Raw genomic sequence first — 27,816 nt, 5'->3', positions numbered from 1 at the left:
GTTATATGTTATGATATTAATAATTTGTAGCCATGTGTATTTATTTATCTTGTGTAAATTAACAAATGTCTCATGTAGTTTGCCATAAAAATCTCTCAAGAACTGGTGGTCTGATTCCTGAATCTAGAGCTGCATCTCAAACATTCCACTTAAAAATATAGGTTATGACAGTTGTTTAAAATTTCCCTCTGGGATTTTTAAATAACTTGGCTTTACCAACTGCTGTGTCACAACAAGCTTCTTGAATAGTGTTGGAGCTGCACTCATCCAGACAAGCTGAGAGTATTCCATCACACTCCTTACTTGTGCCTTGTAGATGGGAAGTCAGGATGTGAGTTACACTCTGCAGAATCCCCAGGCTCTGACCTGCTCATGTAGCCATAGTCTTTATATGACTGGTCCAGTTCAGTATCTGGTTAATGGTAACACCAGGATGTTGATAGTGGGGATTCAGCGATGGTAATGCCATTGAATGTCAAGGGCCGATGGTTGGATTCTCTCTTGTTGGAGATGGTCATTGCTTGGCACTTGTGTAGGGGGAGTGAAGGTTACTTGCCACTTGTCATCCCAAGCCTGGATATTGTCCAGGTCTTGGTGCATATGGACGTGAACTACTTCAGTATCTGACAAGTTGCAAATGGTGTTGAACATTGTGCAATCATCAGTGAACATCCCCTCTTCTGACCTTATGATGGAAGGAAGGTCATTGATGAAGCAGCTGAAGATGGTTAGGCCTAAGACACCACCCTGAGGAACTCCCGCAGTGATGTCATGGAATTGAGATGATTGACCTCCAACTCCATCTTCCCTTGTGCTAGATATGACTCCAACCAGTGGAAAGTTTACCCCTGATTCCCATTGACTTCAGTTTTGCTAGAGCTCCTTGATGCCACACTTTGTCAAATGCTGCTGTGATGTCAAGGGCAATCACTCTCAAGAGTTTAGCTCTTTTGTCCATGTTTGGAATGAGGTCAGGAGCTAAGTTGCCCTGACAGAACCCAAATTTAGCATCAGTGAGCAAGTGGTGCTTGTTAGCACTGTCGACGACCCTTTCCCTCACTTTGCTAATGATCAAGAGCAGACTGATGGGGTGGTAAGTGACCGGGTTGGATTTGTCCTGCTTTTTGTGGAGCGGACATACCTGGGCAGTTTTCTACAATGCCAGTTGGATGCTAGTGTTGTAGCTGTACTGGAACAGCTTGGCTAGGGGTGCAGCTAGGCCTGGAGCACAAGTCTTTAGTACTCTGATTCTATGATGCTAAAGAATTTCTGGATAAATTTTATAGTATCTGAAGATGTTTATTTCTGTGTTATTTTGCTGCTGCACAAAATAAATGTTTTGACATACAATTCCTAATGAGTCTTTTGTGTTTCCTTGCAGATTGTACCTTGAAAGATTTTCTGGAGAACATAGAATGGTGCAAGGGTGAGGAAACACAGTTTGAAATATAACGTGTATATATAAAATACATATAATTTTATAATCATGTATATTTTTCATATTAATGAAATAGAAGCAGTGAAGGGCATTGAAATTACAATTGATGGCGCAGTATAACTGAGGGACATGAGTTTGCACCAACGATGAATGTGCTGGATTCAGCTTTCTGTAATCTTAATTCTTCTTAGACCTAAGGTACAATATAATTTTAACATGATCCTCATATCAAACTTTCTTTCTTGCATTGCAGTTCCAACCATAAATACCACATTAGAAAACAAGATGCAAATGGCTGTTATTAATGTGCCGCCAAATTATTACAGCGTGTTCAAGTATAATGTGACGCCACCATTTGAGAGCAAAAACCCACTGGTTACTGATGTATCAGTAAGTAACGTTAGAAACCCTGTTACTAATGTGGGCATGTAAATCTGTAATATCTTTAAACTCCTGAAAGTGCAAAACTTTTATTAAATTTCAAACCATCCTCATATCAGATCAGAAGACTGACCTGTAATTCCCCACTTGGTGAGTACTGCTTAATTGCTGTTGTGGAGTGGCACTAAGTCAGGGCTCACTGTTACGCCATGCCAATGGATGTGGAAAAATAGATTGGTAAAAGACAGAAGAAGGTGGAAAAATGGTTAAAACTACATATTTGAAGAACAGGCACAGCCATGAGTAATGTGGTCTCAGCTGCCATTTGGTCTGGAACAGGTGTCAGTCTTACACTTTGAATGAATACAGTCAGTAGTATTTCCTGCTAGCCAGCCAGTCTTTACTCCAAATCATAGTGAGCAAGTTTGTGACTGCCGTTGCAGGCACCTAGGAATCCCTGGATCCATTAGACAGCACTTTCCAAACCCACGACCACCTGGAAGTTCCCCTCTTAGTCACTCACCATCCTGACCTGGAAATATATCGCTGTTCCTTCACCAGCACTGGATCAAAATCCTGGAACTCCCTCCCTAACACTGTGGGTGTACCTACACCACATAGACTGCAGCAGTTCAAGAAGGTAGCTCACCACCACCACCTCCTCCTGGAGCAACTAGGGATGGGCAATAAATGCTGGCCCAAGACTGCAAAGTCCACATACCATGAATGAATTTTTAAAAATCTTATTAGTTTTCAGTGTCCCCTGAAAAAATGGGAAACATGTCATTCTTACCACTTTGTAGGTTCGAGTGATAGGGTTTCTTATATCATTACCTGCCTGTTTTAAAATTTAGGAGGCCCAGGCTGGAATAAGGTTTTCTCAACATTTCATTTCACATTTACACATTTCAGGAAGCCCAGGGTGGAGCAAGAGGCCAGGTCAACATTCTGATTTATCAGTGTGATTTCCAACTCTGGCTGGACATATTCCAGGAGACGTGGGCAGAAGTTGCATCATGGAAATCCGGCAGTGTGGTGCAAGTGGGTTCATGGAGCGTGAGAGAGGAAAACAAACAACCAACTTTACTTAGGCAAATGGGACGAATTTGCAGCGAGGGTGAATAATGATTAAAGTTTAGGATTGGGGGGAGAAAGCTTTACTCACTCTTAAGGGGCTTGATGAAAGATCCGGTGGCATGGTTTCAAACAGGGATGTTCAAAGCTGCTAAAACTGAGGAAAAAAATGACCTTTTTTCTCCCTCTTCCTCTCCATTTTTAATTAAATAAAGTGATCTGAACCCCCACTTGTCCCCATCACACTCAGGCTAATGCTCGCTGCTCATGTCCAATCTCTCAATGAAATTCAAACCCCACCTATTCCATCACTGCTCCCCAAAATCCCAGGCAATCAGAATCCCCTTGGCTTTTATTTTCGGTTTAAGGTTTGAATTTGGTTGGGTAGTGCTGTGCCTGATTTATGAAGTATTTAGATGAACACTTGAAATGCCACAGCATACAGGGCTACGGGCCAAGTGCTGGAAAATGGGATTAGAATAGATAGGGCCAAAGGGCCTGTTTCTGTGCTGTATAACTCTATGACTCTATGATGTGATGCCACTGCGTTGCAATGCTGCATGATGGGAGGTTGTCGTTTCACCCCCTTCTTGGTGGTTGCTAATGATGAATTATGGGACTGATCTGTTTGAAATATCATATTAAAAATCTCCCGGATTGCTTTCTTTGGCCACCAGCAGATTGATGCCGATTCCAATGGACTTTTAGCTACTCCAGGAGGGTTGGCAACCCCTATTTATAAGTTATCATTGGGGTCATTTTCTTTCTTTCTCACAGAAACTCGAGGTTTCAATTTAACAACTACAAAATCCAAAATGTCCCAGACATCGTGATCCTGCAGTCTATTGGCCTTGTAATGACTGGGCCAAAGTTCAAATCATATGCCTACCAGATACTCAAACTTGGTCAAAAACAGAATTACCTGGAAAAACTCAGCAGGTCTGGCAGCATCGGTGGAGAAGAAAAGAGTTGACGTTTTGAGTCCTCATGACCCTTCGACAGAACTTGTGTAAGTCCAAGAAAGAAAGGGGTGAAATATAAGCTGGTTTAAGGTGTGTTTGGCGGGGGGGGTGGCGGTGGTGTTGCCAAACACCACCACCACCCCCGCACCCCCCCGCCCCCCCCACCTCCCCAACACACCTTAAAGCAGCTTATATTTCACCCCTTTCTTGGACTTACTCAAGTTCTGTCGAAGGGTCATGAGGACTCGAAACGTCAACTCTTTTCTTCTCCGCCGATGCTGCCAGACCTGCTGAGTTTTTCCAGGTAATTCTGTTTTTTTTTTGTTTTGGATTTCCAGCGTCCACAGTTTTTTTGTTTTTAACTCAAACTTGGTCATTTGTTTGGTCTGGTCATGGTGGTTAGTCCAATAGATTATGCACCTTAAAGCAAAATAATTTTATACCTTTGGAAAATGGATTTGACAGAAGAGTAGTTTGGAGACTTGAAGTTGTGACCATGTAATTGAGAAGTCATTACTATGAAGAGATGCTGGGGGTGAAAGCACAAAACAGTTGATAGCGAATCGGCTGCCCCTTTTACACCACCTGATTTTCTTTTTTCCAATTGATTCAATGATTAAGATATTTGGGCAGAATATAAACCAGACAGCCAATGTACTATCAGCTATTTTGCATGAGAGCCCAAGACCAATTTCACCCCCATGGAGCTGGTCGGCCTGTTAGTTGTGCTTCCACAACTGTGAAAGGTGGTTTTTCATAAATACATGGAGTGATAGTTCTTTATTATTATTTATCCAGAAAGTGAATGAGGTGCACCTCAACTTCTCAGACATCGTCCCTTGTTTGTGCGTGCAGGTATGTACCTATCAAACGATATTATCTAAAATTATGAGAGAAATATTAGTGATGGCCTCAGTTTCTGAACACCATCCATTACATATATTTGTCCCATGACTGGGCGGTTACTCTGTGAGACCTGAGGGAAGCTCACACTTCGGTGAAGCTTTAAATAAATTGTCCTTGAACACTAGCAGAACCCTTTGTGGTAGGCCATGTGAATTGACAAGTGATTGTGAGTCTATATGATGCTTGAAAGTGTTTGTAAGAATGTCCTTGAGTTTCCCTAACATGCAGGTAATGATAGTGAAAAAGATGAGTGAAGGCTCTCTCAGTGGTATGGGATTTGGATTAGCAATGCTGCTTTACCTCTTGAGGTCATTGTATCTCTTCCTGTGCTGTGCAGTAGCTCCTGGAGTTGTGAAGGCTGCAATGACTGCCTGTGCGACCTCCCTCCAAACAGCTTGAACCATCATCTTATAAGTCTTCTGCTTTCAGTGCCCGAGAGTCTCCCTAATTTTAGCCAGCTCCACTTCCAAGGATTCGCCTGAGAACCTGGGAGCCCTTCCTGCTGTGCAGCCCCCCCCCACCACCGAGACTGCTGCTCCTTCAGGCATTCTTGCAACTCACAACCATCCCCCTCTATTGAACAGCATTTTTTAAAGTTGGCAGCAACCTTTCTCCCTGCCATGTTAACCCAATGAGGAATGTTGCCTTTGATGGCTAATGAGGAATTGGGAAGGAAATTTCCTGAGATTAGCAGCAGTGCCATGTGTAGGACAAAAGTCCCACTCTGCCATTAATCCGCCAATGAGAGGAAAATTCCATGATGCTCAATAAAGTCACTATTTACTTTATACCAGAGGGAAAAGTTTAGATCATTACTCAGTGACGTTTCCCTAAAAAAATGAGCATACTTGTGTAAACTGTGTTTACATCATTGGACACCTTGACATTGATCAATAAGTTATTCACAAAAGCTTGCTGTGTGATTGTGAGACTGATATTTTCACACTGTAAGTGTGATTCTTCATACAAATATTGTTATTTTTCAAGAAGTGAGCACTGAGATATGCTGGCCGTGTATTTTCTTTGTACGGTTGCTTCAAATTAAATTTTGTCATTGTAGTTTTGTTTTATTTGTTTGAGATCGGAGGAAATTATTATATTCCAATGGATTTTGATCCATTGGATCCTGCTTACAATGGTCTGCAGACTATTTAGAGGTGACAATATGGTTCAGCACTGACTTTGCTTACACGTTATTCTGGTTTTGATAGGCATGGTCTGCAACAATAGAAGATGCCAGACGATGTGAAAAATGTCCATTTTCTCAGGGTGAGCTCAGCTGCTGCTAGAGTTTTTTTCTGCCTTCGGGTGTTTATGTCATTTGTATATTCATTGTGAAAACGTAATTTTATTTTTTTAAACATTTTTGTTCCCATTGTGATTTATTTATATAAGTAAGCAGAGTATCTGTTACTTTACAAAGAAAGGGGTATGTGCAATTTTTCTGATGTCCAAAAGGAATCGTTACAGTTACAACCTTGAATTTACCTATCTGTGGGCAGGATATTATGGGGAGGGGGCAGATGGCTTTATACCCCCCATACCCCCGAAGCAAAGTCGGCGTGGAGGTGATCTGCTCCATGCCAGCCAGCCCTGCAGCCATAACACACTGCAGGCAGGCTAAACAGGTACTGTGTGGAATTCCCGCCCCTCACCGGGGAGGAAGTCCCGCCCTTGGACCTATTGCCAGCCAATAGGATTTTGCTACTGGAGGAAGGAGGTGGCCCAATGCATCCAGGAGACAGGTAGGTCCAAGATCTTGGGCAGGGAGGGTTTGGGCAGGTCATGGAGGAGATGAGGAGGGGGCGGCGGGGGTTGTGAGGGTGAGGGTCATGGGTTTAACGCAGCAGGTGGGTAGAAAGAAAAGGGGGGCGCTATGTTAGGGGGGGGCAGCCCCCGCAATTCGCAAAGGGAAGCCCCCGAAGATAGAACTCCGTCCACCTCCCCCCACCCTCCAGCCTTTCTTCCAGCCCTTTGAAGAATTAAAAAAAAAATCAGGCTGCCCAATCCTGCCCGACAGCCCACGCCAACCATTTTATGGCATGGGCAGCATATTATAAGAGCCAATTGGCTTGGTAACAAGCCCAATTGACCTTTGATTACCTATTTAAATACAGCGGGCAGGCTGCTGATTTCGGTGCCTGCCCACCCCATATTTTATGGGACCAGGATGGGGGCAGGGTGGGCAGGAAGGTGGGGTGGGCACCCACCCTATTTTACGTACCCCACCCCACCCCTCCCCTGGCAGAAAACACACCTGGTGGGGGCATGTAAAATGCAGCCATGTGTTTCACTGTGATCAGTACAGACTGGTAACAGTTGTAACATCCCAGCCACATAGATAAAATTCATTGGTGGAGGCACCAGGCAGGTGGTAGCGAATTGGCTGTCTGTTATATATCCTGCCCAATATTCTTCAAAGGATTCAGGGAGGGAGAGGCTGGGTGACAACAATCAATAAACTATTCAATATTCAAAGACTGATTCAAGGTAAACTGACTTCATCTTCTCTATGCATCACCCAGTCCCTCGTCAGTGCTAAGCTTCAGTTCCACTGCTGTAACACAATAGGGCCGATTGGCCTACTCTTGCACCTAATGCTTGTGTTCTTGTGATGGTCCCTAACCTGTTGCAGCATTCAGTTCCTATTAATGAGGTTCATATACTTTCACTTGGTACTAGCTCTGCCTGTAAACATTTTTAAAAGCTCTGTCTGTATCCAACTCACATTTTACCAGCTCACATTTTGTGTAACATTCCCTCTAAAGAAAACTTCCTGAGTGATGCAAAGTAGATTTTGGTTTTTGCTAACTTTTAAAATTTCTCTTAGCTGAGGAATTTCGAGAAAACATTTGGAAGTTGAGCAGCCTGGCAGTGGAATATAGGAGGAATGCACTTCAGTGGACAATTTCATCGCCATGCGCCATGAAGGGCGAGATCTCCCTATGCTCAAAATCAGGGGATGATACGTTATGTCATGAGATCCCTCAATCCAGACAGGCAATTCAAATTAATGTAAGTCTTTTCTTGGGTCACTAACATAGCTCTAAGCTCAGCCTACATTTGTCTTTACCATTTAAATTGGATATTGTAATCAGTCTGGTGTACCGCGGAATGGTAATATGTGGGATCAAGATAATGATTTTCCACAGGTTAAGCACCTGATCTGAGTGAAATGAAAGATCAGAAGGTGAATAAGATGTTCATACATCACTGAAATGCTCTGATGAAAGACTTCAACCAAAATATTAACCTGTTTGTCCTTTCACCTATTGTGTACTTCCGTGATTTTCTCTTTATTTCCAATTTCCATTCTTCAGTTTAGCATTTTATCATGTTCTACTATTACTTTGAACACTTTTTTCCTGTCACAATTTTCTTCTCTTCCTTCCTTTTCTGACGAGGACCTCATCTGAGGAGCCTTGTCTCTGGCTGTTAATGCTGGGGCATTGCAGATGAGATTCTTTTAAAATTTGATCTCACGATAGCAATGATAGCATTTATTATCTATCCCTAGTTGCACTGAGAAGATACTGGTTGCCTGTCTACTTTGTCACGTGCTCCCTTACTGAATTTGCAAGGGAATGGCTTGCTTTATCACTTTTTGGGGAGTTAAGAGTCAACCGCTTTGGTGTGTGACTGGAAAACACATAGGCCCGAATACATAAGGATGGCACTTTCCTTCCTTAAAAAAATTAGAGAACAAGTTGGGCTTTTATGACAATCTGAAATCTATGCTTTTTTTAACTGATACCAGTTTTTAATTTCCATATTTCAAATTCTCCAAGTGCTATTGTGGTACTTGTCCTCTAGATTATTAATTCTGACCTCTGGATTACTAGTCCAGTAACGTAACCACTGCATCACTGTGCCTGTTGCTCTCTGACATCCATGCTTGCAAATTTTCAGCATGGGATATGGAGCAGGAACTTTTCCTGGTTTATGCCACTCACTTATTCACTGGACAAAGTTGACATGCCATCAGCAGAGCTTGTTAGCCCTTTAAGGATTTCATGATGTTCTTCTTTCAATTTATTACAGAATATTTGTGGACTCATTAGCAGAAAAATCGGGGAGCAGAGGCACAGCAGCATTTCAAGTCACAATTTTGGGTTGGGGGGAGCCAGTGGGTGTGGGGAGGAAGGCAAGTCAACACTAAGCAAGATAGCGGTGGCAGTGGCATAATGGTAAGGTCACTGGACTAGTAATCCATAGGCCCAGGCTAATGCTCTGGGGACATGGGTTCAAACCCCACCACAGCAGCTGGTGGGATTTAAATTCAATTCGTAAACCTGGAATTAAAAGCTAGTCTCAGTAATGGTGGCTCCAGTCCCACAGCAATACGGTTGACTCTTTAAATGCACTCTGTTGTATCAAACTATGAAGTCCAAAAGGAATGACACTGGGTGGACTACCTGGCATTGCCCTAGGCCTAACAGCACTGTGGGTGCTCCTACAACACATGGACTGCAGTGGTTCCATGAAGTCACTCACCACCACCTTCTTAAGGGTAATTAGGGATGGGTAGTAAATGCTGGTTTAGCCAGCGACGCCCACATCCCATGAATGAATAATCATGAGAATTTAATTTCTCATTGGGATTCTACAAATACCATGGGTATTCTGTGCTGAAAAAGTTCACCACATTGTGCCATCTAAGTTACTGTCTAAATAAAATATAGGGAAAAATAATGCATTTAAAAATGTGACAGCCCTAAAATTTTGTAACAGCTATTTCCGCTTCAAGTACCATAGAAGCAATGTGATCACTGATTTATATACCTTCTGGTTAATTCTTCTGTTCTTCTCAGGAAAGGTTGAGCAGGTTGGGCCTAAACTCATTTGGTGTTTAGAAGAATGAGAGGTGATCTTATTGAAACAGATAAAATTCTGAGGGGACTTGGCAGGGTAGATGCTGAGAGGATGTTTCTCTCATGGAAGAATCTAGAATTAGGGGGTGCAGCTTAAAAATAAAGGGCCTCCCATTTAAGACGGAGGAGGTGTTTCTTTCTCAGAGGGTCATTAATATTTGGAATTCTCATCCACAGAGAGCAGCAGAGGCTGAATCATTGAATATATTCATGGCTAAGTCCGACAGATTTTTGATTGACAAGGGAATTAAGGGTTATGGGAGCAGGTAGGAAAATGGTATTAAGGCCACAATCAGATAAGCCATGATCTTATTGACTGGCAGAGTAGCCTCAAGGGGTCAAATGGCTTATTCCTGCTCCTATTTCTTATGATCTTCTTGTGGAGAGGCATTGCACTGACAGGTCTGGCAAACAATTTAAATCACATCATAGTAAAGTCAAACCTGAGGAGAAGCTAAAGCCTGAAGAGGATTACAGAGAAGATCTGTTGTTTATTAGTATTGATGTGATTGGTACTGATGCTGGTGTCTGTTTTGGTGGTAGTGTCATAATTAGCACTGGTCAGAATATTTATTGTTGGAATGAATGAAAATAATCACACTCAAATCTCAGCCTGAACAAAAATCATTGGATCTTTAAATGTTGGTGTCTGTTAAAAGAGTAGCTTTATTCTCAGTCTTTCCATTTTCTCTTTCAATCAGAAACGGAGTGAATTCAAAGGTGTGGATCCGCACCCCTCCCTCTGTATAAAGGTATTTACCGACATTACAATGTATAATAAAGGAATTGAAAATAGATGCAGACACATTTCAAACTGTACACTGCCATCAGTAGAAATGGAGTTGATATGATTAAGAGACACTGTCTTGAGGTTATGGGTAAGTTTCAAAGCAACAAGCTGCAAGGCACACATTTATAGCCTGTCTGTACTCACTTCACTAATCTCTGAGTAATATGATGGGAGTCTCACCATCAGCACCATCATCAGATGCTTAACTATTAAGTGCGGATGCATAACTGAAGTAACCATTCAGCAGGAGCTCCCAACCTATAACTCTTGCTTGCTTCCAGGTCCCGTGCAACTTTGAGCAAGTACGCCTTATTTTGCAAGTCATTTGGAAGACCAGATGAAATATATCATAGAAGATTCTTATATCTATTGATTTTTAAAAGGTGTTACATAAGAACAAGAATTTTTCTATAAATAGGATCAAATATAGGATATTAATTGTCTTGTATTTACTACATTTTTCCTCTATTTCCCATCAGTTTCCTTGGCCTCCCTTCACCCTTAGCTAAATATATCCTGATCCTTTTTTGCGTTTGCATCTGTGGGTGCAGAACACTGTCTACTAGCTTGCCCAAGAGGTAGCATACTATTTTATTACCAGGATCATCGGGGAGAGAGCCAATCCAGCTCCCATCTAATGTATGTCCTCCCACAGAGCGGTGAGAACCCTGGTCATTTTTTCTCTCCCTGACACACTCCCTTAGCACTGCTAGGGTGAATTGTAGTCCATTCAAATTTAACTTTGAATATATTTTTGAATTAACTTTTTCCAAAGCATTTACAATCTTGTGCACTTCCAAATTTAAAAATAAAAAAATAGCTCGTATATGTCTCTGTTTAAGGCTGAAGAACCCAAGTTTCTTAAGTCTTTCCTCATTTTATGAGACCTCAGAGGTGGTGGTTGTTCTTTGCACTGCCTCCAGAACTGAAATGTTTCCCCTTCTTTCTCAGGCGAGCAGAACTGAGCACAGTTCTGAAGGCAAATTCTACCCAGAGCACTGTACAGTTTGATCATATCTTTACAAACGACTACTAAAGACTTCAATCTCCCATTAATTCTGTTGATTGTCACTTTGCAATGGGTTGGAAATTTTGAGCGATGCGCCTATTTAGTGGATCTTTTATCCTTTGTTATTTCAGCACCATTCACGGAGTACAAGTATTGCCCGTTTTTTCCTTCCTTTGCATAACCCTTGACATTTCTAGTTATTAAATTTAATTTGCCACTTTTCTCTTCCTATGAGGATCTAAATTCATCAATGATGTATGGATCTTGTGATGAGCTAGAACACTTCACTCGTTGATAATTATTGTAATATTTGATTGTTATGGTAAAGAACTATTTCTCTAGGTGTTAATCTTAACGGGAATTACAGTGTCCTTTTATCCATATACTTCACCTAATAGGAATATTCCTATGAAAAACGAGAAATCCCGGTGCTTTGTTTTATGGCCTGACTGCCCTGACCCAAGCTCATTTGCTGCTGAAACCCTCACCCATGCCTTTGTTACTTCTGGAATGGGCTATTCCAACACTCTTCTAGCAAGTTTATCATTCTCCACCCACTATAATCTTGGAGTCACCCAAAACTCTGCTGTCTGTATACTAACTGCACCAAATTTCATTCACCCATCATCTCTGTGTTCACTGACCTACATTGGCTCTTGATCCGGTAATGCCTTAATGTCAAAATTCCCATCTTTGTTTTAAAATCCCTCCATGGCTTCATCCATCCATTTTTCTGTGAACTACTCCAAGATCTCTGCATTCCTCCAATCCCCGTCTCTTGCGCATCCCTCATTTTAATTGCTCCACCATTGATGTCTATGCCTTCAGCTGCCTAGGCCCTAAACTCTGGAATTCTCTCGCTATACTTCTTCACCTCTTTTTCTCTCTCTTCCATTAAGATGCCCCTGAAAACATACCCCTTTGAACAAGCTTTTGCTCATCTGTCCTAATATCTCCTTATGTGGCTCGGTGCCAAATTTTCTTTGATAATGCTCCTGTGAAGCACCTTGGAACGTTTTACTGAGTGAAAGGTGCTATGTAGGTGGAACTCGTTGTTGGTTACATTTCCACAGGAGGAACATCATCCCTTTAAGACATTCTTGTTAATAAACCATGATGCAATGTTTAAATAATGAACTTCTGGCTGAATGTGCACCCCTGAGCCAATGTTTGTTTCTCTCTATAGAGAGAGGAATGTTGCCCATTGTACTTGCTCTTTTAATTCCCAAAGGCTATTATAAACAGATCATTAAGTCAAATTCTTGACAATCACACAAACCATTAAAAATGTAGTTTATTTACTACTTGTGTTACAAGTTTTCAGATTGTATCTTATGATGCTGTTTTTCCTTTCTGAATCTGTTTTCTTCTTTGCTTAGATTATCTCAGGAGATCACATCAATTTTAGTTGCCCTTTTGATGCTGGTGAGTAGGATTTACCTGCTGGTAGTTTTTTTTATTGACAGACTCTGCCATGTTTTCTGACTGCTCTTTATGGCATTTCTGATTAAAGACTTGGATTTACAAGGGGCAAGGCATTTTACTGACTGAGCTTCAGCTTATTTGCTGCTGAAAACCTCCTCTATGCCTTTGTTACCTCTAACCCACTCCCGCTCAGACTCCCATCTTTCATCCTCCATAAACTTGAGCCCACCTAAATCTCAGCTGCCTGTATTCTACCTCATACCAATTCCCATCCACCCATCACTTCTCTGCTTGTTAATCTATGTTGGCTCTGAATTGAGCAACACCTTGGCAGAATATTACGCTCAGCGTGCGGGTGCATGCCGGACATGTCAGACCGTAAAATGACGCGCAATATTTTGTTCGGCGGACATGCGCTGAAGTTGGTAGTGCCCCGCCAATAATTAAAAGGCCCATTAATGCCATTAACAATCTAATTAAATTCAAATCTATGCTGCCTGTCCAACCTTATGGTTGGCAGTCAGGCGAAAAGGCAAAGCGACCTTTACATTTTTCAGGAAACCTCATCCACAAGTGGGATAAGGTTTCCTAAAGTAAAAAACATTAAATAAAAACTTTATTTTGGAATTAAAAACATGTCCCAGCTCATGTGACACATGAGCAGACATGGTTTACTAAATTTTTATTTTCTTCATTGTTTTAAACAGCTTCTATCTCCCTGAAGCAGCTCCATGCAGGGCGGGCCTTAATTGGCCTGCCCGCATGAAATCGCAGTGCGGAGCTGATCACGGGTGGCAGTCGGCTTCCCGAGCACCCCCACCAAGGGCAAAATCCTGCCCTTTGACTTTCAAATTCCCATTCTTGTTTTTCAATTCATCTATGGCCTCGCCCCTACCTATCTCTTGCCCTACATGCGATACCTGTGTTGGTCCAATTCTGGCCTCTTGAACATCCTCGCTTTTACTCGTTCCACCATTGGCAGCTTCAGCTGCCTACACCCTAAGCTCTGGAATTCCCTCCCTAAACCTCTCCGCCCTCCTTTAAACCCTCCTTACAATCTACCTCTTTGACCAAGTTTTTGGTCATCTGCCCTAATATCACTTTATGTGACTTGGTGTTAAACTTTGTTTGAAAATGCTCCTGTAAAGCATTTTGCAACGTTTTATTACATTAAAGGGTGTTATATAAAGGCAAGTTGTTCTTGTTGTTTTAGGTATGGTGTTTTGATGGCACTCAGTAGATGAAGCCTGAGATGATGAGCGATGATTCTTGGGCTGGAATCTTCTAATCCCGCCTGCCATGGGACCGGAAATTCCTGCCTCAAGTCAACGGACCCTTGGCTGGTTCGTCATTTTCTGTCCCACCCGTGAATTTTCCCACCACAGGCAGGACTGGAAAATCTCCGGCCTTGGGCTCTTTTCTCCCTCAGACATTTTCACTCTCAGTTTAGTTTCTCCCCAAATTTCTTTCAATTATTTTTTGCCTTTCCATTTTCGAGGTACAGTACAGAACACTGATCTGGTTTCCTTTGAACCCTGGGGCAGTTTTCTTTCCAAACACTGTATTTGGGCAGAAGCTGTACAAAATTAAAAGGGGAAGCTAGATAGTTACATGAGGGAAAAAGGAATAGAAGAAAATGCTGACAGGATGAGATGAAATCAGGTGGGAGGAGGCTAATGTGGAGCATAAGCACCTGTTGAGCTAAGAGCCCTATTTCTGAACCATAATTAGTGGTAATAATATGTAAAAGGTTAATGTAATTTAGGTTCAAAACATGTCTAATCTGATGATTTCCTTTGTAGAGCTATAGCATTCCTCTCCTTCCCAGCAGCTTATATAGGATCCTGTTTTATGTTTTGATAATGCACAGTTAAGAATCGGATCATCAGTGACTTCAGCTAGTTTTTATAACTTCACCTGCTTTAAAGTGAGATAACACAAAGACAAGGATAGCTGTAAAGGATCCATTTAACCATGTGATTGGACCAAGTGCCAGTCCTGTCCTATATCTCTCTGGGGTCAGTAACCATCATGAAAGCAGGTTTACTGTACAGTTAGGAATAATAACAGTTACAATTGGAGACTGATTATTATACATATGATTGTTGCTGTTATCAATTAATGTTTTTAGAACACTCACTGCCATGGAAAGTGGAGTCCAAAGTGAAGCACAGAAATGTCATCGTGACTATATATCATAGAATAAACAAAATGAACTTCTCGATCTGTGTTGTGAAAGGAAACAAGTGTGAGCATTTCCAACAGAACATAAAAGAGGTAAGTTAAATTTTTAATGGACAGCTCAATCGTGCTTTGAAGTGTTTTTAGGCTGAAACATCAACTACTCGCTTATAAAACCAACATGCCAGTGAAAGCTGGGTGCTAGTTACATTAGGCGGGACTAACATAAGAGAGAATGTTTAGGCCTGTGATAGTTAGTGGAGACCATAAGAAATAGGAGCAGGTGTAGACCGTACAGCCCTTCAGTACAGCCATTTAATACAATCATGACTGATCAGTGGCCTTAACTTCACTTTCCCACCAGTTCAATGATGGAGCAGCCATAACTCTCTGGGTAGAGAATTTCAACGATTCACTTTGAGTGAAAATTTCTCCTTACGACAGTCTTAAATGATTGTCCCCTTATCCCGAGACAGCGCCTCCATGTTCTCAAATTCCCAACAAAGGGAAACTACCTCCCAGTGCCTACCCTATACAGCCCTTGCAGAATCTAGTATGTTTCAATGAGATCATCTCTCATTCTTCTAAACTCCAGGGTGTGTAGACTTGGAGAATAATCTGCTGAGAATCCCATGGTTATCATGGAATGAAGGGGACCCACTTTTCAGGAGACTACCAGTGTTACTTGAGAGTAAATGGACAAAGGTTGTTATAAGCTAACCCATTAACCTAAGAAGGCTTGCCATTCAAGAATGGTTTGTTAGGCCACACTGGCACTTGAGCAAAGTCAACAATTTTGTGTGGACATTCATAGATGAGTGGTTCTCTTCCAGTGTCTCACACCAAACTAATGGATCGTGCCCTGTTTTCTTGTTCCTTTGCTTGGTGTCTGTGACATGTCTTTTTCTCCACATTAACTCTGCAACCTGGGACACATTCCACAGGCACTTATTGAAACAAGACTGGTCAAATCACATTAAGTAAGCACTGCGTAAAAGTTTTACGAAGCCAAAGAGAATCTCACTCATTACTGTCTTGCGAAAATTTCTAATTGCATTCTGTGTGGACATATTGGTAAGTGGTGTGAAAGGTAGTGTTCTATGAGGTCGAGGTTAAGCCATAATACTGAGCCATTCATAGGAGTTGTATTCTATCTGACCATACTATAAGTTGGGAGATCACGATGCTGACAACAGATGTCTAAAATGGGAAACCAATTCCATTCACTAACTCTGATATGCCTCACCTTTAGCAAACAAAAAATCATCCCCAAAAGTTATAGATTTATGAACACTCATTATGGATTAGTCTGAACTGGTATTATTTGCTGCAGCTCTCTATCCAGGACAAAGCAGCCTGTTTGACTGGCACCCAATACACCACCTTAAATATTCATTCCCTCCATCACCGGCGCACAGTGACAGCAGTGGATATCATATACAAGATACACTGCAGCAACTCACTAAGACTTCTCAGACAACACCTTCTAAAACTGCAATCTCTATCACTTAGAAGGACAAGAACAGCAGATACGTGGGAACACCACCACCTGGAAGTTCCCCCACAAGCTCCACACCTGACTTGGAATTGTATCGCCATTTCTTCACTGTCGCTGGGTCAAAATCCTGGAACTCCCTCCCTAACAGCACTGTGGTGCTCCTATGGCTGTCCAATAAAGCAGCTCATCAGTGCCTACTCTAGATCAATTAGGGATGGGCAATAATTGTTGGCTCAGCCAGCAATACCCACATCCTGTGAAAGAATAAAAACAACATTCTATATGTGGTAAGTGAAAGAGGTGAATAAGCCATTCAGAAATGACTAATTATGGTTTCTTTCAAGTATGAGAAATCAGATACTTTTTGCAATATAATTGGTCTTTGTGGCTGTTACTAATCTCAGTTTTTTTCCACGGTTAATACAGATTAACCAGCAGAAGAAGCAACTGGACCTTGTTTCACAGGACTGCTTTCAGGTTGGTGTCTTTGTTCAACTGTAATCCTCTTAAAACTGACCAAAATTGTTCTAAAAATGGTTTAAAGGATGAATGGACTGCCTGGTTTAGAATTGTATCTTAAGACTAGGGAGATCCCTTGATTTGATTCCCATTCTGTGATGATTTAACTGGCTGCAGCACCACAGTTGGCCTCAGCAACTTTGGATTAGCGAAATGGTAGGGAGAAAAATCAGCCAGTGTTTTCTATTTTACATCATCTTGACTGCTAGTGTTTGGAAGTTAGGTGGGGACCAGTCTGGTCATGCATGTGATGTTTTTCACACTCAGTGGCCACTGAAAGGCTCACACAGGAAGACAGACCACTTGGGCAATGTGCCAGAATTTTGCTGGTGTTCAAGGATCTACCCGAGCACCTTCAGAAGGGAGGAAAGGAACAAAAGTGTGAATCAGAAGTGAGGGACTACTGTTAAAAGACATATTCTGTGTTGATATAGAAAATCTGCATTGTACAAACTGTAGTTCCTGTTTCTTTATTGGATCAGTAACTTGAAAGATTCCAGGTAGTGCAGCCTTCTGGAACTGCTTAAACTTATCTTTTACAGATCCGTTTGTTCCAGTAATAATCCTTGACTTCTTGCCATATGAATTTAACTTCTGCAATTAACTTCTTAAATCTAATACCCTCCTGAAACCTCAAAAAATTTCGATCAGTGATTTGCCTGTGCCTGAAAATTGTGATTATGACTCATAAATCCCCTGTTAACATGAACTGTGAATGATTTGTTTTTAATATCTATTTCCTGATGTTTCTTAGGTCAGTGTATTTCTAGTTTGTTAAGACTGAACAAATAGCAATGTCTCTTGGTCTGGGCGCAAAAATAAACAAGGAATGTGCATTTATACAAACTGCTGAAACTATTTATTTTTCTATCTGGTATTCCTGTGTAGAAACAATCTTATCCTCTAAATTGCCTCTCTTATACTCTCAGAGGAAATGTAGGGCAGAATACCCCCAGTCCCTCAAAGGTGGCATTAGCGGGGCTGGGTGTGTGGAGGGGGTGATCTTCAGATACTTGTGCGCCAGGAAGGCTCCCCGATGCTGTCCTGCCTCCGGGCTAGTTTCCTAGGGGCAAGTTGTCATGAGAATTGGAAACCTCCTCCGTGGAGGTTAGAAGCCAATTAAGGCCCCTCTTAGGGGCACGTTTCAGACGCTGATGGTATTTTCTCAATGACGGACTTGTCCTCCTGCTGAGTCCAGAAGCTGTCAGCAACTTGGAGGTGGCCTCCTGGGTAGCCATTACTACCCCCACTTAATGGTCCATTCACTGAATCCCCCACTATCAACATCCTGGGGGTTACCATTGGCCAGAAACTGAACTGGAATAGCCATATAAATACTGTAGCTACAAGAACAGGTCAGAGGCTCGGAATCGTGCAATGAGTAACTCACTCCCCAAAACCTGTCCACCATCTACAAGGCACAAGTCAGGAGTGTGATGGAATACTCCCCACTTGCCTGGATGAGTGCAGCCCCCACAACACTCAAGAAGCTTAACACCATCCAGGAAAAAAGCAGCCCGCTTGATTGGCACCACATCCACAAATATTCACTCCCACCACCACTGACGCACAGTAGCAGCAGTGTGTACTATTGACAAGTTGCACTGGAGGAACTTACCAAGGCACCTTCGACAGCACCTTCCAAACCCATGACCACTACCACCTAGAAGGACAAGGGCAGCAGATACATGGGAACACCACCACCTGGAAGTTCCCCTCCAAGTCACTTACCATTCTAACTTGGGAATATATCACTGTTCCTTCACTGTCACTGGGTCAAAATCCTGGAGCTCCCTCCCTAACAGCACTGTGGGTGTACCTACACCACACGGATTGCAGTGGTTCAAGAAGGCAGCTCACCACTACCTTCTCAAAGGCAATCAGGGATGAGCAATAAATGCTATCCCAGCCAGCAAAGCCCACATCCCATACAGGAATAATTTTTTAAAATGAGCCGCAAGAATGAAAAGGCCGCAGCCTCAGCCATAACCATCCCTATGGAGGGGTTGCCTCTTCACACTGAGCCCTAAGAGTTGTGGGCATTCCTAATTTTTAAAATTTAAGCAGTGGCTTCTGAGAGCCCTTCTATTTTAAGGCACTCCCACGCTCCCTTACCTGCTTCAGCAGCACCCACCTCTCCTGATGGGGCTGCTGTCTAGCTGTCTGGCCAGTGCTGCAGGCCCTCCTATTGGGCCTCCCACCCCAGGAACCTGTCCATTATCCTCAATTGGCTGCTGAACGTGGAGTTGGCCTGTAAATTGACTGCCTTCTGTAAAAACACAGCACTGCAGAAGCGAGCGGGGTCAGGACACGTATTTGGTCCCGACGCCTGAAAATTTTTTATGGTGAAATGATTCTGCCCATACAGTCAGCAACTTTGTAGCATCAGTGTTCCAGATAACAGAGAAAGGAAATCACATACATTCAAAAATTGATAGATTTCTGTAAACTCTTAACTGTGCTGGGTCGGAAATCTGTCCTGCTACTTTCCAGAAAAATCTAGCTTGTGAAATCAATGCTGTATCATCCTTTGCCACTTTCCTTGTACAATGCAGATGTTAGTGAAGATGAAACCACCCTTAGTAGCAAACTCAAAGCCATGATTTAATTGCAACAATATTTTCTAATACCTTGCCTTCCTTGCTTGGAAATCTGACTGTACGTAGCCACTGAGCATAAAGAGATTAAACTGTCACAAGCTGTAGAAAAGGAAGGTGAGGAAGGAGAAAGGAACAATGGAAAGAACTAGCCAACTCACTCAGCACTGTACTGTTGTTTTAGCTTGGATTAAGTATTTTCTGGAGTTGGACTTGAATCCATGATCTACTGACTCAGAGATGAGTCAAATATTGAGCCAAGGCCAAAGAGAATGAACTACTCAAGTTTAAAGCATTTTTAAATAAAGTGAAGCTGCCCTTTAACTGTTTACAAGATGCACTGCAGCAACTCGCCAAGGCTCCTTTGATGGCACCTTCCAAACACACAACTTCTGCTGCCTAGAAGCACAAGAGCAGCAGACACATAGGAAAGCCGCCACCCAGAGGTTCCCCTCCAAGTCACACAACTTCCTAACTTGGAACTATTTCGCCATTCCTGTCAGCTGGGCCAAAATTCAGGAACTCCCTCCCTAACAGCACAGTGGGTGTACCTACACCATAAGTACTATAGGGATTCATGAAGGTTACCTCCTCGCCCCCACCACCCTCCACCTGTTCAAGGGGAGTTAGCTTTGGGCAATAAATGCTGGCCTTGCTAGTGACATTCACATCCCAGGAATGAATGTAAAAAAAGCTGCCTTTTAAAATTTCAGAATCTGATCTGAATAATATTAAAATATTGCTGAGTGACAATCAAAACTACTGTTGTTTCTTCTTTTAAAAAGGATTAAAATAAATTTTTACCAGGGTCACCACTATAGCTATTCTAGAATTAGAAAGAATCTATATATGTGCATAACCCCTCATCATATCCTCAGGATGTTACAAACCACATTTCAAACAATGGATTATTTTTGAAGTGCAGTAATTTTTGTTAATCAGGCAAATGGGGCAGCTAATTTGGGCAGAGCAACACCAATGAATGGCCAGATGTTCTGGTCTCTTTTGCTGATGTTGTTCGATGGAGCATGAAAATAGACTGAGCCTCAGTTTAACGTGGCATCCAAAAGACATGGGATAATGTGTGCTAAAGACTGGTTTGCCAAGGCAACCTTTATCAACTCGACCAGTTGATCTCATACAGTTTGTACCTTACAGGTCTGGCGATCAGATGTGAACTTCTCGCCCAGAATCACCATCTGTCCCTACGATATGTGTAAGTATTGTATATTTAATAATAACCTAAAGATTTTATTGCATTGGTAACAAATTTTGTTATTTTTACTGAAAGCAGCATTTGTGCATACGCTGTGGCCAAATGGTAATAGCCAGTCATGCACAGATATTGGGATCATGCTCAGTCAGTCTACATTAAAAGCAGCGGCATTTAGTGAGCATAAATGAGGGAGAGAGTGTCACACCAGACAGCCTAGCACAACCAAAGCATCAGGTAAAAGAATTTTTGTGTCTCCTAATATGCAAGTAAAGGCAGAGAAAGGTACATTAAATGAAGAATAGCAGTAAACAGATTTGGATGCACTAATAAAGGATCTGCTTTCCCTCCCCTTTCTAATTTCATCCAACTAAGCCAGCAGAGAGAGTCTTTTGCCCCAGCTCTCTCCCATTTCTGTTCTTTTCTGCTGAAGCACTGGAGCTGATGAACACAATTCCATGGATTCCAGCAGTCCTCTGGCACCTTTCTTTTGAAGCTAATATTAGTGTGTGGAGTATAGGTGGCATCTAGAAAATTTCAACCTTAACAGGTATCACAGCCAGAGCTAGTCCTATTCACAATTGCTGTTACACATATGTACACTCTGCAGCAGATTTCGGTAGATAGAAATCAGGAGCAGGACCCTTGAACTGGCACTTGTGCTCATCCTGGGGCATTGTTGCTGCCCTGACAGATCTCTGATGTAGCATAAAGTGAGGATTGTATATTTAGTGTAGTTCTATGGCACCAAACCATCAGAGATATTGGGCCGTTACTTCCAACCGGCATTGGAAAGTGCTGGCCCACAGGAATTAGAAGAAATAAATACCAAATTACCTGGTCTTGAAAGTTACACTGACACTTCTGTTTGCCGGAGCTGCTTGGGGCCTGCTTCAAAAGGCTCCTTGCAGGCCCCACTGAAGTGCAGCTCTGGCGGATTCAAGGAGGCCACGCCCCCTTTTTTACAGCACTTTCTGCCATAAAGTAGGTAAGTTTAAAGGGCCTGTCAAATTGACAGGCCAGGGAGAAGATAAGTGTCTAAGGTAAGTAGATAGGATTTGGGGGTGGGCGGGTGCATTGATAGTAGGGTAGGGGGTTTGGTTGGTCGGGGGTGGGACATTGGAGTGTATCGAACGGATGGGGGGTTTGGGGGATCGGAGGCCAGGAGTATGTGGGGTCGGAGGTCCGGGGGGTGGGGAGGTCAGGGTGTGGTTGGAAGGGAAGGGGAGGTCGGTGGTCAGGGTATGGGGGGAGTCCCATGGCGTCGATCTGGGTGTTTACAATAGTTACCCAGAAGTTAGAAGAGCTTTTAATTCTTCTAACTTCTTCTGAGTAACTATTGGTGTAACCCTGGCGGAACCATCCAAAGTTTGTGATTTAAACTGCATTTTCAGATGGTTCCCAGTGCAGGCAATTGTCCAGAGGAAGTGTGCCCTTCTGGGCAATTGCTGTGCAAACCCTTACCTGGGAACTTCCAAGAGGGATTCCCAAGTGCATCTTTGGGGTATCCCCCAAATCTGACGTTAGGGAGCTCTGAGGTTACAGCCCATTACTTTCATTTCTAAACTTCCTGCCTTAACAGTGCCACAGCCTCTACATGGAGATACAATTAATTCTTCACTACATAGTAGGTTATGGCAGCTCTAGACAGTGCATTCAGCCTTTATCAAATTGAAGGTGTTGCACACCCATTGCATAATGAGTAAGATGGGGGAGGTCACTATGACTTCATAGTGTACGCTGATCTGTATTGTTATCAATACTGGTTTTTACCACTTCATTGAAGACTCACTGATGACTCGTTTATCTTTGCAGATGCCAGAGAACGATGGGCTCCATTACTGGTAGTATTTTTAATACTTGTCATAATTGTGATCGTCACAATTACTGTCAAGACGCAGATACTGAAAGGTAAGGAACAGACATTCTGTAACCCATAGTCTTTAGCCATGAGGACTGGCAGTTTAAAAGTATTCTGTATAAATGTCAAATATTTTTGTCTCTCAGAGCTCTGTTGACAACATTTTCACCTCCAGGTATGAGTCCCACACCAGGACTTAAGCATCTAACATAGACTGAGACTCTAGTGCAGTACTGCATGCAAGGCCAGTGCCTTTATTGGGTGAGCTGTTAAGATTGAAGTCGTATCCATCTGTTCATGTGGGCACCGAAATTGCCAAGGTGGCAAGAGGAGCAGGGAGTTTTCCTAGTGTCCTGGCCAATGTTCTTTCTTCAACAAAGGTCACTTAAAAAAAAAGGCAGACTTACTGGCCATTTTATAACTGTTCATAGGACATCGCTGATACAGAATGGCAGCCATGTGGGGCTCACCTAGCAAGAAGCATTACACTCAAAATAATTCATTGTGTGAATCACTTTGAGTCATTTCAAAAGCTTGATAAGACAAATCTACACATGCCTTCTATCTGTGTACACTTCTTGTCATCTTTTATCATTATAAATTCCTATGTACACATTTATAATGAAAATTGCTGATGTAAACTTGACACCTCCTGATTACAGCTGCCAGTGCATGCTCCAGCACCACCATAGGTGGGAGGGTCATTATAGAAAGGCAAGTTTATATTATAAATGTGGACGTAAAAGAATTTAGAAATGTTAAAAGTAAAATAAGGACAGGATGTGTGGCTTTAAAATGGGGATTAAATTATGTCATTGTGCCCTGGAACAATATCCCCTACCCTCTAACCTTGATTCATCTGAAAACTACATATGGTTTTCATTCCTTACATGTAATGTTATGAAAGATTGCTTAGATATATAAAATATATTACATTTGGAAATTACCATTCTGCCTTGCTTCCAGGTCGCACTGGATCAAACTTTCCTACTTTAAAACTATTGGTCACGCAGACATGTTCGCCATTGCACACTCCTGTGATTTTAGTGTTGGTCATGGCTCAATGGGTAGTGGGTTCAAGTTCCACTCCAGGGACTTGAGCACAAAATCCAGACTAACACATCAGTACAGTACTGGTGGAGCCCTATGTCGTCAGAGAAGCTGTCTTTCAGATAAGGTGTTAAAACAAGGATCCCGTGAACTTCCACGTGAACTTAAAAGATTTTATGACACTGTTTTGAAGATGAGCGAGGGAGTTCCCCTTGATGCCCTAGTCAATATATATCCCTCAACCAACATCACCAGAGTTGATTATCTGGTCATTTAACTCACTAATGCTTGTAGGATCTAGTTCACCACAAATTGGCTGCCATATTTTCTATGCTAAAACAGTGACTACACTTCAAAAGTACTTAATTGGCCGTAAAGTACTTTGGAATGAACTGACATAATGAAAGATGATCCATACATGCAAGCTCTTTCTTATGATTTAGATGCAGCTTCATAAACTTAAAAAAACTGCAAATATCCATAATTATGTGTCATGACCGATGCAGTTGGTAAAGGGGAGTTATTTAAAAATCCCAGAGGGAAACTTTAAACAACTGTCATAATCTATAATTTTAAGTGTTATATTTGAGATGCGACCCTTATTCAGGAATCAGACCACCAGTTCTCGAGGCTTTACATTAAACTAAATGAAACATTTTATTAATTTTCCACAGGTTAGAATAGATATACACATGGCTACAAATTACTACTATCATAAGTTTTAACAAATTCCCAAACTAATCTCCATTAAGGCAACAGCAACCCATAGACTTAACCAAACACCAGGCAAAGCATTTTCACCTTACAAATTCAAAATGAGGCTCTTGTCACTTTGATTCCTGTGGACCCAGTTGGAGGGTTACAGCTGCCTCTTGATCTCACATTGCCTCTGCTCTGCCCACTGAAAACTACTGAAGTGAAACCTACCAGCCCCATTGAATGTTAATTCTCATTGTATCAACAACCTCTGAACTAAACCTCTCTAACGATAAAATCCCTTTCATAGTACCAACTTTATTAGTAATATGAACATATTGCTTGGTAGCTGCTAGAAAGGCGTCAGTTTTCACCCCACTTCTTGAATGCTCTATTCAAAATATGCAAACGCACGCTATCTCCCTTACATATCAAAACGAGTACACATCAAAGCACCCAGACTAGCTGACTTTAATCCAATTAAGGCACAAACACAGACTAAGCCTCTATTTAAAAGAAAAATATTCTCCAAAATATTATATACATTAATATCTTCATGACATATGCTTGAGGGAAATTCACTTTGGCCAGAATCTTACATTGATTGGGTAGGTGTGTGCCCGACCCGAACACACGGAAATTGCGCAAAATGATATCGAGCATGCATCCTGACGTCATCGTGCACGTGTGCAATATTGAAAACAAAAACAGAATTACCTGGAAAAACTCAGCAGGTCTGGCAGCATCGGCGGAGAAGAAAAGAGTTGACGTTTCGAGTCCTCATGACCCTTCGACAGAACTTGAGTTCGAGTCCAGGAAAGAGCTGAAATATAAGCTGGTTTAAGGTGTGTGTGTGGGGGGCGGAGAGATAGAGAGACAGAGAGGTGGAGGGGGTTGGTGTGGTTGTAGCGACAAACAAGCAGTGATAGAAGCAGATCATCAAAAGATGTCAACAACAATAGTACAATAGAACACATAGGTGTTAAAGTTAAAGTTGGTGATATTATCTAAACGAATGTGCTAATTAAGAATGGATGGTAGGGCACTCAAGGTATAGCTCTAGTGGGTTTTTTTTTATTTTATATAATGGAAATAGGTGGGAAAAGGAAAATCTTTATAATTTATTGGGAAAAAAAAGAAGGGGGAAACAGAAAGGGGGTGGGGATGGGGGAGGGGACTCACGACCTAAAGTTGTTGAATTCAATATTCAGTCCGGAAGGCTGTAAAGTCCCTAGTCGGAAGATGAGGTGTTGTTCCTCCAGTTTGCGTTGGGCTTCACTGGAACAATGCAGCAAGCCAAGGACAGACATGTGGGCAAGAGAGCAGGGTGGAGTGTTAAAATGGCAAGCGACAGGGAGGTTTGGGTCATTCTTGCGGACAGACCGCAGGTGTTCTGCAAAGCGGTCGCCCAGTTTACGTTTGGTCTCTCCAATGTAGAGGAGACCACATTGGGAGCAACGAATGCAGTAGACTAAGTTGGGGGAAATGCAAGTGAAATGCTGCTTCACTTGAAAGGAGTGTTTGGGTCCTTGGACGGTGAGGAGAGAGGAAGTGAAGGGGCAGGTGTTGCATCTTTTGCGTGGGCAAGGGGTTGTGCCATAGGAGGGGGTTGAGGAGTAGGGGGTGATGGAGGAGTGGACCAGGGTGTCCCGGAGGGAGCGATCCCTACGGAATGCCGATAAGGGGGGTGAAGGGAAGATGTGTTTGGTAGTGGCATCATGCTGGAGTTGGCGGAAATGGCGGAGGATGATCCTTTGAATGCGGAGGCTGGTGGGGTGATAAGTGAGGACAAGGGGGACCCTATCATGTTTCTGGGAGGGAGGAGAAGGAGTGAGGGCGGATGCGCGGGAGATGGGCCGGACACGGTTGAGGGCCCTGTCAACGACCGTGGGTGGAAAACCTCGGTTAAGGAAGAAGGAGGACATGTCAGAGGAACTGTTTTTGAATGTAGCATCATCGGAACAGATGCGACGGAGGCGAAGGAACTGAGAGAATGGGATGGAGTCCTTACAGGAAGTGGGGTGTGAGGAGCTGTAGTCGAGATAGCTGTGGGTGTCGGTGGGTTTGTAATGGATATTGGTGGACAGTCTATCACCAGAGATTGAGACAGAGAGGTCAAGGAAGGGAAGGGAAGTGTCAGAGATGGACCACGTGAAAATGATGGAGGGGTGGAGATTGGAAGCAAAATTAATAAATTTTTCCAAGTCCTGACGAGAGCATGAAGCAGCACCAAAGTAATCATCGATGTACCGGAGAAAGAGTTGTGGAAGGGGGCCGGAGTAGGACTGCAACAAGGAATGTTCCACATACCCCATAAAGAGACAGGCATAGCTGGGGCCCATGCGGGTACCCATAGCCACACCTTTTATTTGGAGGAAGTGAGAGGAGTTGAAGGAGAAATTGTTCAGCGTGAGAACAAGTTCAGCCAGACGGAGGAGAGTAGTGGTGGATGGGGATTGTTCGGGCCTCTGTTCGAGGAAGAAGCTAAGGGCCCTCAGACCATCCTGGTGGGGGATGGAGGTGTAGAGGGATTGGACGTCCATGGTGAAGAGGAAGCGGTAGGGGCCAGGGAACTGGAAATTGTTGATGTGACGTAAGGTGTCAGAGGAATCACGGATGTAGGTGGGAAGGGACTGGACAAGGGGAGAGAGAAGGGAGTCAAGATAACGAGAAATGAGTTCTGTGGGGCAACCACACCAACCCCCTCCACCTCTCTGTCTCTCTATCTCTCCGCCCCCCACACACACACCTTAAACCAGCTTATATTTCAGCTCTTTCCTGGACTCGAACTCAAGTTCTGTCGAAGGGTCATGAGGACTCGAAACGTCAACTCTTTTCTTCTCCGCCGATGCTGCCAGACCTCCTGAGTTTTTCCAGGTAATTCTGTTTTTGTTTTGGATTTCCAGCATCCGCAGTTTTTTTGTTTTTATCTCTGTGCAATATTGAGGTTGGTGGGCGTATGTGGGAGTTCGGGCAGCAGCCGCCAAAAATTAAAGGGCCAGTTAAGATCATTAAAAAGCCTACTGACCGCAATTTTACATTGCCCGTGCGATTTCGCAATCGTCGCAAAATACTTTTAACGAAACCTCATCCGGGGGTGGGGATGAAATGTCCAGGGTGAAATATAATAAAAAATATCTGGGAACTAATGTTTTTGAGTTCTGCTGTCAGGTGTGTGAATGAGCTGCATAGACACAATTTGCTGCATTTTTTTTCTTCTCATTTAATCTGTATGGATCCGCAGCTCCCTGAGGCATCTCCGCAACAGCTGTCTGGCTTCATGGAGATCGCCAGGAGCGCCCACCTGCACCCTCACTTTTGTCAGCGCCTGCCCTCTTCCCATCC

General features: G+C 42.8%; 1 protein-coding gene across 1 annotated transcript in view; it reads left to right on the top strand.

Annotated features, from left to right (window-relative positions):
• The window catches only part of LOC121280337 (interleukin-17 receptor C-like), a 76,480-nt gene that overhangs the window by 35,983 nt on the left and 12,681 nt on the right, over positions 1-27,816 (top strand). The window contains exons 7-17 of the mRNA XM_041192224.1: positions 1,382-1,426; positions 1,692-1,828; positions 4,654-4,710; positions 5,973-6,030; positions 7,592-7,776; positions 10,334-10,384; positions 12,811-12,856; positions 14,988-15,133; positions 16,962-17,012; positions 20,810-20,867; positions 22,680-22,775. Coding sequence (XP_041048158.1) covers positions 1,382-1,426; positions 1,692-1,828; positions 4,654-4,710; positions 5,973-6,030; positions 7,592-7,776; positions 10,334-10,384; positions 12,811-12,856; positions 14,988-15,133; positions 16,962-17,012; positions 20,810-20,867; positions 22,680-22,775 — 930 coding nt within the window. The remainder of the gene's footprint in view (positions 1-1,381; positions 1,427-1,691; positions 1,829-4,653; positions 4,711-5,972; positions 6,031-7,591; positions 7,777-10,333; positions 10,385-12,810; positions 12,857-14,987; positions 15,134-16,961; positions 17,013-20,809; positions 20,868-22,679; positions 22,776-27,816) is intronic.

The sequence above is a fragment of the Carcharodon carcharias genome, chromosome 7 (genome assembly GCF_017639515.1).
Source record: "Carcharodon carcharias isolate sCarCar2 chromosome 7, sCarCar2.pri, whole genome shotgun sequence".
In the NCBI taxonomy this organism is placed as follows: Eukaryota; Metazoa; Chordata; class Chondrichthyes; order Lamniformes; family Lamnidae; genus Carcharodon; species Carcharodon carcharias.
The sequence above is the reverse complement of the archived record's forward strand: the minus strand, read 5'-3'. Positions and strand labels throughout refer to the sequence as shown.